This window comes from Paramormyrops kingsleyae, chromosome 24 (genome assembly GCF_048594095.1).
Source record: "Paramormyrops kingsleyae isolate MSU_618 chromosome 24, PKINGS_0.4, whole genome shotgun sequence".
In the NCBI taxonomy this organism is placed as follows: Eukaryota; Metazoa; Chordata; class Actinopteri; order Osteoglossiformes; family Mormyridae; genus Paramormyrops; species Paramormyrops kingsleyae.
This window is the reverse complement of record NC_132820.1, coordinates 5148029-5167103: the sequence shown is the minus strand read 5'-3', so window position 1 is coordinate 5167103 and position 19075 is coordinate 5148029. Positions and strand designations below refer to the sequence as shown.

At 44.2% G+C, this 19075-nt stretch overlaps 1 protein-coding gene and 1 long non-coding RNA gene across 5 annotated transcripts in view; one reads left to right on the top strand and one right to left on the bottom strand.

The window, feature by feature from the left end:
• The window catches only part of LOC111836971 (serine/threonine-protein phosphatase 2A 55 kDa regulatory subunit B beta isoform-like), a 51010-nt gene that overhangs the window by 3167 nt on the left and 28768 nt on the right, over positions 1–19075 (top strand). The window contains exon 1 of one of the 3 annotated variants that reach the window (XM_023798700.2): positions 5335–5353. The exons of 1 other annotated variant lie outside the window; for it this stretch is intronic. In XM_023798700.2, the coding sequence (XP_023654468.1) occupies positions 5350–5353 (4 nt within the window). In that variant the 5' untranslated portion in view covers positions 5335–5349. Of the gene's footprint in view, positions 1–5334; positions 5354–17117; positions 17717–19075 lie in introns of those variants that run through there. One more of the 3 variants, XM_023798697.2, reaches the window with a different exon arrangement.
• LOC111836973 (uncharacterized) lies at positions 32–10012 on the bottom strand. Of its 2 annotated transcripts, XR_011985115.1 has the most exons (5): positions 9521–10012; positions 4198–4250; positions 2066–2202; positions 1645–1864; positions 32–1510 (listed from the first exon to the last, which is right to left on the bottom strand). It is a non-coding gene; the product is annotated as an uncharacterized lncRNA (long non-coding RNA). The 2 variants fall into 2 exon arrangements; XR_011985114.1 differs by lacking the exon at positions 4198–4250 and having other exon boundaries at positions 9521–10011.

Sequence of the window (19075 nt, the reverse complement as noted above, 5' to 3'; positions counted from 1 at the left end):
GTTGTTTATCGTATATCGTCTCGGCAGTGAATCAAAGTTAACAATAGTCTGTGTCTTTTATGGTCAGTTTCAGGTACACAATGCATGGGGTCTTCCGCCGTGGTGGAATGTGGTTCGTGTTGGTCATAATGCAGATGAGAAGTGATAAAGAAAATATGAACAATGAGACACTATATGGCCAGAAGTGTGGGTACCGCCCTATTAATTAGACAGATTGGCTAATTAAACCACATCCATCGATGACACAGGTGTATAGTTAAGCGCACGGTCACACAATGTCCTGCAACAGTTGTTAGCAGCAGAACAGGTGGTCGTGCAGAAGAGGTCAGTGACTTCCCACTTGGCACCGTCATTGGGCACCATCTTTCCAACAAGTCAGTTTGTCACGTTTCTCTCCTGCTGGAGCTGCCCTGGTCAACCACAAGTAAAGTGACGGTTGTCAAAATGTCAGGAGGTTAGTTCAGCTGCCACACAAGCTCACGGAAAAGGACCTGATCACCCAACAACAATAGCCAACCAGGATGGCAGCAGATCCCACCAGCGATGTCCCAACATCTAATGGAAAGTCTTCCCAGAAGATCAGAGGCTATTATAGCAAATAAGGGTTAACTAAGGGTTAACTAAGGGTTAGCCAACTTCATATTAATACCCTTTGATTCAGAGTGAGATGTCGGACAAGGTGGACTCCACAACCTTTTGGCCATATTGTGCATTAACAGGATGATATGTCAAGACTTGGCCATTAAGACATAGACAAAGAATCAACTTGCGATGGGAAGGAGCGTAGAGCGTGTGGTGATTTGGGCTTGCTGTGAGATTTATGGCAGAACGCATGTGGGGTGGGACCATCGCAACAGGCCAGGTTTAGAAGCTCCCAAACGTGGTAGAAAAACAGAGAATTATAGCAGGCTTGTGAGAGCAGTGGGAACAAGGCCTCAGGGAAGTGGGCGAGGGGAGAATGAAAAGTGCATGCAGATGAAATAAATCTGGAGGGTATAGTGACAGTCTGAAAGGTGTTAGAACTGTAATTGATTCCTGTTTATGATGCAGGAGCTGAATTCTGTCAGTTAACACATCCGGGACTGCCTTTTCTGCCTTTGGCATGTCTGCATTTGACTACACATCTCACTGAACATGTAAGTGTTTGTGTATGTTTAGTAACTGCTGGAGGTTTGGAGCGAAAGCGAAGGAGACTATATTTCGGTGCTAAATTTAGAGCTCTGTTTGAGGCAGTACCATGTGTGGCCACTAGTTGGCGTAGTGTTTAAGGAGGTGGCCTAGAACATACATTTTTGGTAAACCATCACCTGGGCAACCAAATAGACTGCTGTGCGTCTGTAATTTTCAGCAGGAATTTCCTGCATGAGCGAGACTGCCCCGTGTTATCTGGGGCTGCAGATACAGACACAGGCCTCTGTTATCAGTGCTGGGCCACCTCTGCAGCGATGATAAGGAACCTCCTGTCTTCATTTACACCAACGGTGGTCCGGTTGACTCGACGGGGGTGCTCCTGTATTAGAAAAACATCAAATATTGCATATGTTTTGTAAAAAAATGTTTACTTTTTTTTCCAGAATCTGCCAAAAAGGCTAATCAACATACAGCTGAGATTCTCTACTTAATTTCAAAGTGAACGGGTTTTACCGAAAGGTGTCTTCTGCGAGGGATGTGCCCTCATTATTTTCATATTTTCATACTGGCTTGCATTTGAAGGTTCCTGTGATGTGTGTCGTTTGCAGCCTGTAGACCTTGCAGGCTTGTTCCCAAGCGGCCAGCAGGCTAAATGTGCAGATAAATCCACGGAAATGCAATTTCCTCGCTTTGTGTTGGGGGAGACGGAGGCTTGAAGGTTTTTGTTTGACAGCTGTGTGTGACAAACACCAACAGTTAATCATTTTCTTGCCCTAAAGCGATATATATATTTAACTCCGCATTCTTAATAATTTAGCGGAAAATACAGCAACTACGGATAAATGACCCCAAATAACCCCCATTCCCCCCCGCCCCCGCCCTGCAAAGCACCCAGTGATTTTACGACTGAAAAACACTGCAAAGTGCTTCATGCCTCACGCCAGCTGCTGCATCTGAATCGTTTGCAGTGCTGCGTCCAATTTCAATGCGCCGTCTCATTCTGGAAGTACGCCGCGCTGTGGATCACAAACGAGTCGGGGGGGAAGGGCGTCGTCCCGATATGTTCTTAACCTACAGTGTTCAGGACACCTATGTCAGAATTATCTGCGTATAAATACAGACAGACTCATAGACAGATGGATGGATGGTTAGACAGACAGACGGACGGACAGTTGATGTGATTGGCTGAGGTGAAATCTGTTTGATTGATATGCGTGAGGTAATATGCTACGTCACCCTGGATAATGGGGCCTACAGAGCAGGTCAAGAGCAGCTGTGTGACCAGCACTGAAGCCCGAGGCTCTACTGCACGAGGTCGTCTTGTCCCAGCTTCATTTGTTGCAGGCCGGTGTTGAGTTCGTCGCCTGATTTATTGTTTAATCATCCCAGGGCTTTCGGATCTCTCCCTCTCATTCTCTCTCTACTCCTCCTCTTTCTTTCTTTCTTTTTTTTCCCTGGGAGCCAGTGTACTTTTATTCTGGGGCAGGGCGGTCACAGTGCACCCGAGCGCTAAATTCACCCGGCTTTAAGAGCGCAGTTAAAGGCCTTATTAGGAGGATGGATGAGGCGGAGAAGCGCAGGCGGCACGGGGCTGTGGGGGAGATTCACAGCTTTTGCTGTGCTGGCCTGTGGCTCCTTGACTCAGCTTTCTGTCCAGAACCTGCTGGATTGATAATGGATAATGAGACTACTGGAGCGAGGCGTATATCACATGGAACATCTACGTGTTGGGGGGACGGGCTTGTGGGTCAGCAGGTTAGGCCTGTAAGTGTGATCAGAAGGTTGATGGTTTGAATCCGGTCCTCAGTAGAACAGTCACATGGTCATTTGGCCTCTGAACAAACGCCCCCCCCCCCAAAAAAAATTAAATTAAATGGGGGCATCAGATAAATGGCTAACCCCCCACTCAGACTCTAAACCTCTCCCTTACCTGTGTGTGTGTGTGTGTGTGTGTGTGTGTGTGTGTGTCTCAAAGAGCATGCTGGCATACACAAAAAGCAGCATTCCAATGTACTTTTACATATAAAGCATCCTTTTATTTCATAACCTTGAATGCTGTCCCAGGTTTGGGCCCAGACAGAGGACCAATGCATGTTGCAAGATATTCTTGTTGCCCCTAAGCTACTAGATTCCTTGTAATGAACCTGATCCATTAAAAGGCACCACATAAATAGAAGGGAAGATGCTTAGTAACCAAAAAACAAAATAATTATCCAGCCTGGCTGAAGAATCAGTCATGTATTGGGTACAAATCCAGTTCCGCACCTGTAGAGACTGGAAACGCAGGTCGCGGTTTGGTCAGGGACTGAAGTAACCTGGAGTAACATTGGTGCTGAACTGGGTGAACTGGGTGAACCTAAATTATGAGCTGGTATGGAATGGGGTTGAGGGGAAAAGGAGGGGTCCAGAGAGCAAGCTAGGTGGGTATGTGACCCTTTGGTGTCTTATTAACATAATCCCTGAATAATGGATTCTGATTGGCTGCTGATCTATCCTGTCATCCTCTGGGTTCCTCTCACAAATGTAAAGGGAGCTGCTGGGAATGTGGTGACTCAATTGAGCGTAAAATGATTCTCAAGCTAATTTCATCATGCAGTGGTATATTGGGCAGGAAGATCTGACAACTATTTTTATTTTTTACATTCTTGTTTTATCTCCAGTTTATTTTATGAGAATAGAGGCACAGAGCAGCTTTTCTAAGGGTTAAATGGAGTTTTAACGAGTCCAGCAGGACTACAAATTAAGACTGACTGTGGGTGGCAGCGTTGACTGCAGAGCAAAATATGCATTAAGCAGCAAGGATCCCATCCTGGGGGGAAGCAAATTTTGGTGGGATTCCCAGAATGCTTTGCACGGCTGACACAGTGAGTGCAGAGACTCGAATATGAAATGTATGCAAGGAATTGGTGTTAAATCCGTGAAGGCTGAGCATGATGTCATGTTACAGATGACTAGAAGGGTCTTAAATATTATCATGCTGAGACTTCTGAGGCCTCTCTGCAGCTTATTAGTATGGCTTCTGACAGAGTTTTCATTCTAACAGCGGTCAGCATCTGTCAGTTTTACCTTGTTAAATCTTCAGGTTTTCTGGCCGGAGATCGATCATGTCTCCTGAACATCTGCAACGTTGATAAGAGTCAGTGGCATAACAGAGTTAAGAAATGGGAGATTTAATACTGTGCAGCATGAAAATTGGCTGGAGATTCCATGCCTGTTATCAGTTGCTTTTTTTTGCCTGTGATACTATTTTTTTTTGTGGGAATCTGTGGGCTCTTTGACACTGAGGCCATGAGACAACGTCGCTCGCCAAAGTCTTCCTGCTGGTTGTCCGAGCTACGTGCTAAATGAGGAATGCATCTCTGGGGGCGTTACGAGAAATTGCAGGGAAATAAATCCCGACGCTGTGTCCTCTGATACCACCAGGGCACCTAAATTAGTGTGCCGCTTCTGTGACCTTCCGGGAATTCACCAACATCCCCCAAGGGAGGAAACAGTGCCGTTTTAAATGATTTTTGTTCTTCTTTTGTCTTTGTTAACATTATCCTTGGTTAGGATAGATTCTAGAATGTCTCGTTTCTGTCTGTTCCTCTTTACTATTTGCTAAAACAAGAAGTGAGCATACAGACCGAAGGCTGTATGTCAAGGGGAGGGTCCCAACGAAAGCCGCAGTTCATTTCATCCGAGAATAAGCGATGATGACTATACTAGGCAGCTCTCCTTCAGAGCCCGTCGTGACTAAGCAGTCAAGTGTATCTTGGTATCGGAGTAACCAGCCGAGAGGCAATATTCCCCCCCACCCCCCAGCAGATTCCGCCACGTTTTATCACAGCCAGATCAATACCGGCTTTCTGAAGCCTGTCCTCACTGAGGCTGTGAGATTTGTTACCAGAATGATCGAATGCTTGGGTGAATGTTTAGGTTTTATGTGATTGGTCAGATTTCAGGCCAGTGTGAAACGTTCAAAGGCAGAATGTAGTCGAGGTCATTTGCTGACGTAGAAAGGCACCGATACAATAAAAGTGGGTTTTGCGGCAGTACAGGAGCGGAAGGGGGTCGCTCTTGGTGATATGAGTCCTTCAGCTCAATTTATAATATAAAACAAATCTGTTAAATTAAGAACAGATGTGCCATAGTATGAAAGTCTGTTTCTCTGTCTTTTTTTCAGATGTAATTTTTCCCAAAGATACTCTTTTCCAAAAATACTCTTTCTCTCTTTAAATGGGTAAGCAATTAAAATGCATTGTGATACTTTACACTCAACACTACATGTGCTGCCGCCAGACAGCGTCTTCTGCAAAACGTCACATGGCTTCTTAATTTTTATGTTTAACTATTACTTACTGTACTGATCATCTGGAGGATTTTAACCTTCTGAAATTTGGCACGCGGAACGTTCCACTGTAAAATGATAGTGTTATGCTCCTTAGATGCCTGGAATTTGGTGTTAATTTTACAATACTTAACCAGGTAAATTATTTACACTTTAAGCATGTTTACAAAAAATACTCTATAGGTGTGGAAGAAAAATTGAAAGTTAGGTGAGGTTGGGTGCATTATGGGATTGCCGTTCTGTCTTAGGCTTAAGGCACAAAGATACTGTTGCACTATGGGATTGTTATTGTCTTAGGCCAGGAGATACTGTTTGTTTTGTAGACCTGTTACGTATTCTGCAGTGAACATTTCTTGAATATCCTGTTTTTGTGTAAATTAGCTAGACAGGAAAAAAATGAAGTAGCATGTCTGTTTTAGCTTAGTTTTAGTCATATTTTAGAAAATGAGTAGAATCATTCACCGCTGATAAATGGCATGCAGTCAGTGTTTAATCGCACTTTCATATGAAGCATCTACATCGCCTGTGCATTTAGGGTTCTCTGGTGACCCCGTGACATATAACCCCAGGTTGGAAGATGTATGAATGGATGGAAGAAATGGACTAAAGCGCCCCCTGCAGCGCAGTGTTCCTCCCCAAAGCGGCAGGTGTTTCCTCTCATATTTGATTCAGTGGAAGAGCGCCCCCTAGTAGGTCATCAGTAGCTCTTCCGCCGACATGGTTTTCAGTGTACAGTGTGTCTTGGCGGATTAAAAAACACTAACACAGGAAGCACTGCTTCACAGTTTGAAGCTGCTGAATTATGCCAGTTCCGTAGCATTTTTCGTTCAGCAGTAATCAGCTGGTGTTTGTGTTTATAATGTGGTGGACACCAACTCCCACCCTGGGGAGCTGCAACCATATACATGTATGGGTTTCTTCTCATTTAACACACCTGATTTCACTTCTCTGCTAATTACCACTCAATTCCTTGAGCTCAATCAAGTGCGGTGGATCAGGGAATAGGCTAAGCTGTGCTGGACTGGAGCTCTGCTGGACCCCAGATATAATGTATACCTTTGGTACATGTCAGTTATAAGCTACTTTATTTGCCATTTGTACAAGGCATGTCTGAATTCTTTGGTTTTCATATGCCTAGTCTTCTTCTCCATCAGAGTCAGTTGTTATGAGCTAGCGTGCTGAATTCTCAGTGCAGTTGAGGTTAAAGGCTTTACTCAACAGGGATTTGAACCTACGACTTTCCAGATATGGCCACAAATACCTAACCATTGAGCTACGTGTAATCAGTGGAGTTATATAAGTGTTTCTTCTGTGGTGGGTTCTGTTGTATAATAGGGTCGGCTGTTCCAACCATGATGCGTCAGTCTATGTTTATATACTTGAATGAACACATGTGTCAGAAACTGTTTTTTTTTTCCACTGTTCTTATGTGTGTGGGCACCTGACTCTACGATAAACCAGCTGACTTTGAAAAAGAAACTAACGAGAGGCATAAAAATTTAATTCTCCTGATGGATTGCACTGCAGCATAAAGAAGCCGTATAGACTTCGCCATTTTTCTCCCGAACATGCCGAAATGTATTTGCAATGTCGAGATGGTATATTAAAAAGTGACTCTCTTCAGGCAACCAAAAAATGATTACTTTCCATTGATTTCCTGTAAGGACATGTTGATGCTAATGCTTAGCTGCTGAATAATCCATGTAATGCTGCAGCTTCTCCAGATGGGGGCACCACAACATCATACAGAACTGAAAGGCTTTCGAACGTCCGTTTCGAGACACTCAGACTCGCCCGAGTCTGGAATCTGGCGACAGATATCAAGTTGACAAAATAAAACTGCTTCTGTACATGTGTTGAGTGGAGCTCTGTCATTAGTTTATGGTTACAGATGGTTCTAACTGCTCATACCAGCATCAAATAGGAATTCTTAACGAATTTGCCGAGTATTTTGATTTAGGGGAACAAAACTGTGGTTTAACGGTGCAAGGATTAACCTCATGAAGGATGTCACAATGATTACATGAAGTGCTGGGAAAGGAGCTTGTGAATGTGAATTACGTTGCTAATAGTGTGTGTTTCCAGCACTAGAGAACGGAGAACGCCTTGGGAGAGAATGTCCAGCTACAGGGGAAATCCGGCAGACATATGGCGATCGCAGTGAGGGAGCGAGTCTCTCTCAGCTGGTACACGCGGCACTGGCTGCTAGCCGTTTCTCACCTCCAGCGGGACGCCTAATGTGTGCACTCTAGTTGAAATGATCCTGCGGTGATTATTGAGTGATGTGTTAAGCTGCGAGGGGGGGTGGGTGGTTGGCATAGCAACCGAGAGGGAATGCTAGCTACTCGGAAACCTAAGGATGAGAGAGCTTGGCCCCGGGGGAGGGCGGGGTTTAAAGTACAGCCTGCCCGATAGGCCAGAGGTTGAGATTCAGGTTGAGATTCAGATTGGTTTACTTGTTCTCAGCATTGTAAAAGCAGGTTGTCCTCTTTGGATCTTCAATTAACCAGCTAACACCTGCTGTTCCCTCAGCTATGAGACGGCCATCTGGTGTTCCCGGTCTACCTCGCCCTGAGAAGCTAGGTTGTGTGCTTTGTAGAAGGAGCTGAATTCATTCACAAACCTCTTGATCTTGACCTTGGAATTATGGGGATTTATGGCCGTCTGAGTATATAGACACTGACACATCTGTGGATTTAACTCGAAGTAAATCTCTGTGGTCTGCCTGCTTTTTTTAATTCCGGCGGGAAATCTATCACAAATAAGGCTTCAATGTTATGTAGTCATACTTCCTCCCAGGTGTTTATGTAGACATTGTCCCTCAGCCCACCAGGGGGCACTGTTAGATAAAACCCTACTGTTTATTGATCAACCCCTGGCAACTAAAAAGGAATTGACCTTGTGAGGACTTACCCTTGTGTGTCAGTCATTTCAAATGATACCACATTATTCTGCATGATGCAGTGATGATATACCAGTAAACCTGACACAGTATTCCAGAAAAGGATGCTTCCTTTTGACCTTGCCTGATCTAGTCACATGCATAAATATGTTTGCAAAGCACTGTCCGCAAATATATAAAACACAGCACAAGTACACTTTTAGAAGATGCGAATGTAGTATAACTTTCAGCTTACTCGTGTTTTTTGCCAGTATACTGCATTGCTGAGTATAGTGTGTATTGCTCAGACTCAGAATAGTTGAGTGTATCTAAACCAGTTTTGAGTAATCAGAGTATTCTTTGGTAATGTTATTCATAATACCTGTTTGTGGTGCTACCTATGCTTAATTGTGTGTATTTATTTTATAAACAAACGTAATTCTAGCCTATACATTGTATTGTTTTATTGTATTGGATTTCATTCTCGTATTTTTATCATTTTAGTAGCAAATTCTGAAGAATACGCAGATTTTTATTAAAATAGTAGAGCAGATACTTATTTCATTTTCAGCGGAGATGCAGAGTATAATCCCTTTAACAGACAGCTAACATTTGTGTAGCGCCCCCATGCCATATTGATGGCCATGACACCTAAACTTTATCCAATATCTCTATGGGGTGACCCAAGTTCTTTTATTTATATACAGTTGTTTATGGTTTAAGGTTTGAGATGTTGGCTCTCACTTAATTGGTATGAGTGTCGGCTGTTCTTAACACCCCAGTGCTCAGGGACCCCAGACCACATTTTTACTCCCTCCAAGCTCCCTGTCTGGGGTCCCTGAGGACTGGGTTGGGAACCACTGGCTTAGAGAAATGATTTTGGGTGTGCTACAATTATCAAACACAACCAATTTTCAAAGTCACTTCTAATAGCACCTTTAAATGCTTAGCATAGTCATGCAATTAACATTGCCATACATTAACAGCACACAATAAACCCAACACATTTACAAAGTCCATCTGAATGCTCGCTTAAACTTCACGAAAGCTCCTATGCCGGCAGTATAGAAACTAACACGCCCCCCTGGTGAGGCCTGGTAACGAGGCTCGGGAGCGGTAAGACCCGACATGGAAGCGGCCGCTTCGCTCTGCGAGCAAACAGCTAGAGAAGCAGGTACCTGCCGCTTCAGGAGAGGCGCGAAGCTCCGGCGCGGGGGGACGCCTGGGAGCCCGTATCTCCTGCAGACCCGTTTGGCTGGCGTCCAGTTTCCCCTTCGCCCACCTTGCGCAGGTGAACGGCGAACTTGACATCTGAAGTCGCAGCAAACTCAGTCCACCGAGTCCGTGTCCCTTCAGGACGATGGTAACTGACACTGTGCCGGAGGTCGCGTTTAGCTTAAGATGGCGGCCAGGCGCCACAGCGCACTTACGATTAATGCTACTCCCGCGGTATTAAACTTCAGAAATACTTTGAATACACGATCAGAAATACCCGATCTCTGATAAACTACTTATCAATCCGACAACTATTATCATGCGTAATTCCACTTCTAAAGCCTAGAGGTGGATATTAACCGTATAGTTACGACATTCCTCGGCACTTTCCGTCCGCGCAGCCATCCCCGCTCCCTCGCTCGCTTTTTCTTCCCGCTTTTCCTGCAACAGGTTCAGGTTCAAAGGTCACTATCCATTTTCACCCAATAAACTCACAGAAATTAACATAAAAATATTTTAAAATACAAATGAAATTCAGGCTATGAGAAAATAAACACACTGTGGCACAGTACATTCAAAAACCACATTTTGCAACATTTTTCAATAACATGGAAATAAAAGAAAATATAGCACAGGGAAGCTGGGGTGGTCTTGAAAAATGCAATGGAAAAACTGATAACATGAGGAAACACATTGTGACTACATGCATTTGTAGCGGAGGGGAACAGAGCTCTCCAGGGTTCTGAAATCGTGAGACACCGTGACAGCCGCTTCTGTAAATGCCTCTCAAGGTACAGACATTGCAGTTTCAGTAAACCATATATTGCTCCATTCTTCTTCCCCAAAGTACACATCACACCAGCTAATGTCCCCCCCTATTTTTGATATAACGTCAAATACCTTAGCTACTCTAAAGATACATTTAAGGTCTACCATTTAAGGGCTTCCTTTGGTCGTTTAAGCTATATATTGGTAACATTTAAGCATATTCATTTCAGTCTGTTGAGCTCCTGTTTTCAGTGTGGTATTTAATATTATTTACTTTGGGCATAATTGGTGATTTCAAACATTACTATGGCAACGACGTATGTGTGTCATGATTGGCTAGTCCCAGGTTGATGACACGGCCAAGGCAGGGAAACTCCTTTAAAGGTCTACACATTAAGAAAAACAAATAAAAAATTCCACCCAAATGTTTACTTTCTCACTTGCAAACCCTTTTGATAGTAATATTTCACTAACGTCTTAACTTAATTTCACTTCTCGACATCTTTGAAATCATTGATAATTGAATCACTAATAGTTAATTTTATTGAGGGATAATGAAACACAACACTTCTCGTGAAATTCACGCCATGATTATTATATAGATTGTGAATGCCGAGATATGCAGTGACTGGGTGAAATAATCACTGTATTGCTGTGGGAGAAGTTACGACGGCACTGCGGATCTGAGCAGCCGATGGAAGCCGTGCACCTTCACCCTCGTCTTGAAGTTATTCCGATAAGACACAGCAACCTTGTGAACACAGCGTATAGAGCCCAGGGTACAGTGCGATTGCCAGAGTCCCGAGCATCATGACCTTTATGGACGGAGGAGGGATCTGCCTTGTTGACACTGTAAACACTGAGATGTGCATTCTTATGTCACCGCTCAGATTACCGGGATCAGTATAAATAGCAAAATGTGCAGAAGTACGTGACGCGCAGCGTCTGGCTCTTGAAGGAACCCCGGGTCCGGTGTCCCGATGGCAGATGGTCGCCTGCGCTTCGGCTGCTTGGCCTGGACCGTTCCCAGGACAGCGTGCTGCCGGTCTGTCACGAGGGAAGTGGGCGGGGGAAGAGCTGAGCCCCGCCTCCCGTTCGCTGGACCAAGCACGCGATTGGCTAACGAGATGCCATGTCGTATGTGCGCCATTTATGGCCAGCTGTCCTCTGTCCTAGCCGAGAATGAGCCGCTGACAGATACGGTGCAGGTTGTGATTCATGACAAATCGCCTGTCACTCTGTTACATGGGAATTAAGCCAATCACATGGATCCAAATATGATTTCAGGGTAACACGTTACTTGACGGGGCACAAATAATATAGTATTATGCTCTTATGTATTAATTAACCACAAATGTTGCATATTGATCTCATGTTCGTTCATCATTGATGAATCGTGACACATGTTTTATCCCAAGCAGTTACTATATTTGTTACTATATCTCTTAACTCTGTAAACCTTTGTGAACTACTGAAGGAACAAGTTATGAATAACACAAGTAGCTACTGTACATTTGTTCATGATTTGTACTTCAGTAGTAACTGAATTAATGGTTGTTCCCCCTCAAGTGAAGTTATCGATTTCAATTGTTGCTGAAACGATAAAATAAAAGAAAAAATGCATTTCCAGGGAGAGTGTGTTGAAAAATTTCTGACTGTGTAGATTGTAGGGTGACACAGTGGCGCAGGGTGACCACACCTCTGTGGTTGTGGGTTCCAGTCCCACCTCTGCTCTGTAGGTGTTGAGTTTATGGGTTCTCCATATGTTGTATAGTTTTTTTCTAATTGTCTTACTTTTCTCGTGTGGTCCACAGAAATGCTGTTAGGCTAACTGATCTACATTACTCATTGTGTGTGTGTGTGCATGTGTGTGTGTGTATTTACCCAGTGACTGACTGGCACCCCATTCCAGGATGTTCCCCACCTACTCTGCTGACTGGGATAAGTTACAAGACGCCCCCTGCAATTCTGATGGGATGGATGTATCATCTATAGTAATCATATCAATAGAAATACCAAAGTGAGGTCCTTCCCTCTATGGAAATTATCTCCACATAGTACAGTGGAGTATGATTATGCTCATTCATTATGAAAGCATGCAGCATTTTAGCATTAAAAGCCCTGAAATGAGAGCCAGGGTCATCTTGTGGGCAATTCTGTCCTCTTCCCCTCGGATCTCCCTCTCTCTCTCTTCCTCACCCATCTCTCTTTCCTTGATAGCCCAGCCCAGCCCGGCTGAGGTCTAATTTCGTACCGACTCTCAGTACGTCACCGGCCCCTTCGATCTGCGCTGATGAGGGCAGCGGTCTGCCGCTAAAAATATCGCGGACCCAGAAGTGATGCAGTTTTCCTCTCATAACCAGCGTCGCTAATGGGAGTAGCTGTGATAGCCCTTTCCCTTGCCGATCAGCCCCCTTTCCCTCGCCGATCCGCCCCTTTTTCCTCGCCGATCACCCCCCTTCCTTCCACACCCTTTACCAGTGACTGCCCTCGTATTTAATCCCACCCTTTACATTTCCTGCACTGCCAGCATTCAGTAATCACTCCAGCTTCCCTAGCGGTGACTCCTCAGGTCAGGAGGACCCGCACAAAGCTTTGGGGGTGCCATCCAGGCACACAGACGTCAAATGCCCCCCCAGCCAGGTGCTCAAACTACGCATTTCTGTAGGGGTCCCCCTGTTGGCCAGAAATAGTCACTACACTAAATATGAAATTAACACGTTCTTCATTTCGGAGATGCTGAAACGGCATGTTCTGCTAACCAGCTAGATAGTTACAATCTTCTGATTCTACTCATACTTTTTGAGTGGACCCGCAGAAACAATATCCCTGTTTAAAGTTATCTGCATCCCCTCCCCCCCATTTTTTGTATTGACATTAAAGTTACAATTTGTAAACACATGGCTGTATTGTATACTCTTTTTTCCCTCAATCCCTTTCTCTTCCTCCCTCCTGCTCCCGAAATCCTTCATGCACGGGAACATGCATGCTGTCCCCCCTCCTGGGGTGAAAAATTGATTAGTCACCGTTGATCTATAGCTCTGAAATGAAAGCCACCCAGTTTCTCATCTGTGCCGACTCATCACATAACCCGGCATGAGGGTGGGGGGGGGGGGGAACCCTGGAAAAGTCAAAAAGGTGAAAGCAGATTAATTTCACCTGTTCGGGCAGGAGATGGAGAAAAGGTGTGTGTGTGTGTGTGTGGATTATGTTTATATTACATTGTAAGGGACCAAATGTCCCCCGCAATGTAATAAAAGCCTGTTATTTTGACGTCGTAGGTCCTTACAAAGATATGTGAATGCAATCAAAAAACTAAAAATGCCAAAAGTCTCGTATTTAGTTTGATTACTGATGGTAAAGGTTAGGGCTGGGAAGGGTTAAGGTTGTCATAGTTGGGATTAGAATTTTCATAGAAAATGAATGGAGAGTCCCCACAAAGATATAATTATACAAACCTGTGTGTGTGTGATGGAGGTTATAGGGTGGTTCAGATATGGAGGCTTTTGGTATTTTCACTTAAATTGCCTTCCCGATTGCCCCTTCTCTGTCTCCATGATGGAATTCCGTGAATGTGTCTCCCACACATCGGGGCACAACCCTGAAATTGAATGTTAACTCTGGCGTCGAGGAGGCGGGGCTACATAGCCATGTGCTTATTGGCTACATAGCCATGTGCTGTGCCGGCTTATTGGCTACATTGATTCAGGGCGGGGTCACAGGGCGTCACCCCCAGGTCACGCAATTATGGCGAGTCGGGCCGAGCGGCGGCCTGTGACTGATAGGTTATCGGAGCGTGACCGCCGCTCTGTTACCATGCATAGCTGCTCCTGCAGCCCGCCTCCCACCCCAGCACCTATCCGGAATATTTCACAAGGCAAAGGATCGCCCAGATGTCTTCGTTTTACAAACTTGCCAAGGCCTCCTCGCTCGTGGTCCACAGTAGGCTGACGCGTCTGACGGAGTCTATTTTTAAAGTTACATTTCAGCAGGACCCTGTAAACTATCGGAGCTGCCGACGTCGTTGTCACACGCCGGCCCTTTAATTAGCACATTCCATTGATGCAGGGGCCCGGGGGTGTGCCTGCCTCTTTACACCTGCTGCAATTACTGCTGTTTCACTGTAAACCTCTGCCACCCCCCTGCTCCATATAGATGATTTAAATAGCTCTCCTCTTAGGGCTCTTGACGCCAGTGTCATGAATTTAGTGATGCTGTGTTCTTCATGTTTTTTACTCTAGCCCATGCACGGCTTATCTTACCTGGGGGGCCATGAGATGACATCAGCCATTCCATGTTTTTTGAGGAGGGGCAGGGCCCTGATGATTGCTGGGGCCCTAGACAAGCCTATGATAACTAAGGCATTTACCTACTCCAACTCAGGCCAGAAAGAGGTAGATTGGACTCTCATACAAAGTAGTCCTTGTTTTATTAGGGTTTTTTTCTTGGTCCCGCTTATGACGGCATCGGCTGCACAGTCAGCTGTGGGTTTAGAATGGGAGCTAGCTGGGGAAGCGCGATTTCTGCGATAACAACGCTTTTGATCATTAAGCTGATCCAGGAGTGATCTTAAAGGGACACCGCCTAGTGATCGCGGCTTCCATAATCCGCGGTATCTGAAGAGACAGCAGCTCAATAATTAATGTCGGCCATCACTAAAAACATCAATATCAAACAATCAGATGATCCTTTCCATTTCATTTTGTTGCTCCTGAAGATTGAATAGCAGTCACACACTCATAGCAGAAATGTCCAGGAACTTGTTCTATGTTTCTTAATAAGGCAGTAATATTTTTGAAGATTCTATTGTGAAGATAGTTCTTACTCTTTATTGTTGTTGTTTGTTTGTTTGTTCGACATTTATTGTTCCATAACCTCTTATCCAGTGCAGTGTCTTGGTAAAAGCAGAGCCAATCCTTGGAAACACTGAGCACTAGGCGGGAATCCCCGATTGTGATGTAATAATTACAATAATTACAATGAATTCTATTTGTTTTTCTCTGTGACCTTGTCCAAGATAAGCAGTTGGATGATGGATGGATAGATACATTTTATTTATTTTATTTTGTTTATTTGTCTGTTTTATGTTTGTTTGTTTGTTTGTTTGTTTTTGTTTGTCCTTCCCTGTTTGGGGATTCTGGTGTGAATGAAGGTGCATTAGGTTTTTATTTTGTGACTTATTCAGTAGCGTTTGGATAAAGAATTATTATAGATCTGAGTCCAGGAGGAGGGGCTTTAATGTCATGGAGCTTAAATTATAACCTAGACAATGTACAGAAGAGGGCTGCTTTCTGCACTGTTGAAACGACTCTGAGGGTGGAGTCCTCACACGGGAATCTTACATTTTTAACCGTTTAATGGTGTGAACGGATGATCTCTCTGCCCCAGCAGCTCACATAATGGGCGACACGAACGGTGGCTCCCTTTTGTGTTAATTGTACTACAAGGGTAATGGAGTGTTAAATAACCTGCGTGTGAATCCTCTGTGGTGTTCAGGAAGACTAATCGAGGGACATGACTCAGGGCGATGCATCACAGCCCTAACAGGGCGCCGTGCGTGTGGCCAGGCAGTATACGTATAGGGGACGCCGAGGGCAAATCCGACAGTATTTATGGGACATCGTGAAAGTCAAACAGTGGTACTGCGTAAATTAAATATGGAGATTTGGTGTGCAGTATGTCATCAGAAGGGTAAGAGTTTAGTGGAAATAAATGTTGTGTGCATTTCGTAATCCATGTAGATGGCAAGCATAATTTTAACCACATAAAGACTTCTTATTTTTAAGTTATTTTTTTGCCCCCAAGTATCTGCACGTGTGAGGAACTTGCTTGTTCTCCCTGAATTTGACCAGGTCTCCTTTGGGCACTGAAGCTTCCCCTCACGGTTGGGAAAACCGCACAGTTAGGTGCGCTGGTGTTTCCGTGTTGCTCGTGATATGTGCGTGAGCTTGTGCCTTCAGATTGGCTAGTACCTTATGCTCATGCCAACTGGTAGAGTCAGGTGCATTCTGGGAGTTCCTGACAGATTAATTCTTTCCAAGTCTGTATTGTATGTTATGATAAATACACAGAGATTGACGTAGAAATATCCAAAGAATTCGGATAAACTGCATGGTGTATAAAACATCTAAATCACGCCATTCTGGGCTAACAATGGGGTCAAACACGAAATGTGCATATTAATGAGTTTTGCTAAATAGCTATAGGCCTGTTTAGCTTTACTTGAGGATTTGTGTTCTTAAACATTGGGTTCTGTGCACGTGACTGAAGGCATGTCGGATGCTTTAAGGACTGATATTTTGGAACGGAAGTGGTTTGGTGGTTATTAAACATTTATTGTATTAATTCGTATGAACTATTTTTAATCGGAACATTTTAGAATGGGAAGAGAACAAGCATTACGCTAGCAAGTAAAGATCTGCTGTTGCCGTTTATAGCACCGTCCTGATAAAATGCAGGAAGGCAAAGCTTTTTAAATCGATTGAGGAAAGTGGACATTTCATGTAATTTTAGTCTCTGGGCTAAATGTTTAATAACGTGTTTCAGCTTTGGGTTTATTTATAAAGAAAAGGGATGGTAATAATTGTACTAGATTAGGAGTATTTAGTACTGATGCCGTTCAGCGCCGAATTACCGCCGGTGTCTCCTTGGCGGTGCAGTCCGCCTGGGATGCCGGTGTCGGAGCGACGCTGCCCGCACATGCTCGCAGATGCCCCTGATGCTGACGCAGTGGGACAGCGGCGATCTGTATGGGAGGAGTCCGCCCTAATGCGGTGTGCGGTCGGGGGGCTGTAGCGCTCTCCTTCAGCACTTGGGGAGCAGGGCTGGCATCCAGACGGGCAGGGGCTGTCGAGCCGATTGCAACGCCAAATGCATTTCCCTACTCATTCATATTTAAAACCATCGACCGCCTGAAATCTCAGCCTTACCGGAGATTGTCCTTTTTCACCGGAGCTGAAAATACTGCGAATGATTTGATCTGGTTTTATTTGATCCGCTACGGAACTTAGACGATTTTCTGCGAAATTAATCATCTGTCTTGGTACAATCGTTTCCAAAACGCAACTTTATGATACAATAAATAACTTAAGCTATTTATTCGGGTTTTTTTGGCTCTCCGCAGCTGCCGGCGTCCCCAACGTGTTTTTCGGATCTGCCTAGTTTTTTCACCCTTTTAAAGTAATTTCTCAATGGACTGGACTGTCATCATGACTCACCCCTCGGTAACCCAGATGGCTTGCTGAGGCAATGCTTCAAGACCATGGATGATTGTCCTTCTGTTTGTCTGTCTGCCTGGGGACTTTTAAAGTAACTATCATAAATGGATGACGATATCGACACCCGAAAAATCAACAACAGCTTCCTTCGCGATTACAACTATGCAACTGAAGGTATTTAAGCCTATTGTGCATTGGGAAATGGTGATATACTGTGCTTTTAATGCTAGCAACTGACCTAATAATCGCGACATTGCAGAAGTCTTTATAATGAACCGTTTCGCGTTATAACGTAAAAAACGCAGTCTGAGAAATCATTTTGGCCGTCTGCTTAGCCGACACAGTGGGAACCTTCATTGTCGTTGATATAAATGAATAAGCAACACCAGCTTTTTCGATTTTTCTGCAGCCGATGCAATGTGATTCAGAGACAAAGTTGACTTCTTTTACGGTCATCAGAGGTTATTTTATTTTGTTCACAGGTATGGAAGTTTTCAATAGATTGACGATGGGCAGGTGATCATATGATTCGATCAGGTTGAATAATTCAGAATACATAATGTGTTACAATTCATAAAGACGATATGGGTTGCCTTCTTTGATGCTTAAGCAGATCTGCATTGTCGGATGAATTAAGCAATTGCAGCTCTAAGACTGTATGATTAAATCCCCCTCCACGATTTACGGTCATTTTCTATCCCGAGGCTGGGTCTGCTTTCTGTTTCCGTCCAAGTTTTCAGTCATATTTATTTACAATTTAAGTCTTCTGCAACGTATGATATTCCTTTTACACTGATCTGCATGTCACCCTAGCATAATATGCGATATTCTTACTGGAGCCTGTTCTAACAAATGGAAATTAGGTCAAAGCTTCCCTTTCCCCCCTCCCCCTCCCCCTAGATGCTGTAAAGATTTACTTCACTTATCGGTTTAGTAGATACTTTTATCCGCCAATAATTTGGTCCAGAATCTAAACCGCATGCAAGCATAACCTCAGAGTTTGTCATATTATGCTAGTGTATGTGAACTCCCACCGAAAGCTGCGCGCTTTGCAGGTTTTTAAGTCACCATTGTAGCCGTATAAATCAAGACTCTGGCGTTTATTACTGCAATGTCTGGTCTCTGCGTTCCTGGGTCCCTTGATTGTAATATTTTGGAACATACGCTGGTTATTGAAGTAGACTTGCCATACTAATAAAGTAAAACACGCGGAAATGCTTTTTCAAATGTGTCGGTTTTATAGGCCTATGTTAAATTTACGAACGTTTCTAGAATGTTTTGCATTCATTATATAGTATTATTGTGTTTTATCAGCATCAAGGGAAAGTTTATAATTACTGAAGACCTTAGAGCAGGGTTATTCAAATCACGGTCCTCGAGGTCCGAGCACTGCTGGTTTTCCAGCCTTCCTTTACCTGTCAGTCAGGTGTGAAGCCTCTGACCAATCAGAATCAGTAATTATTAAACTAACTACCTGGGAGAACTGAAAACAAGGCCTGGATTTGGAATCGAGGTCCAGATTTGAAGAACCCT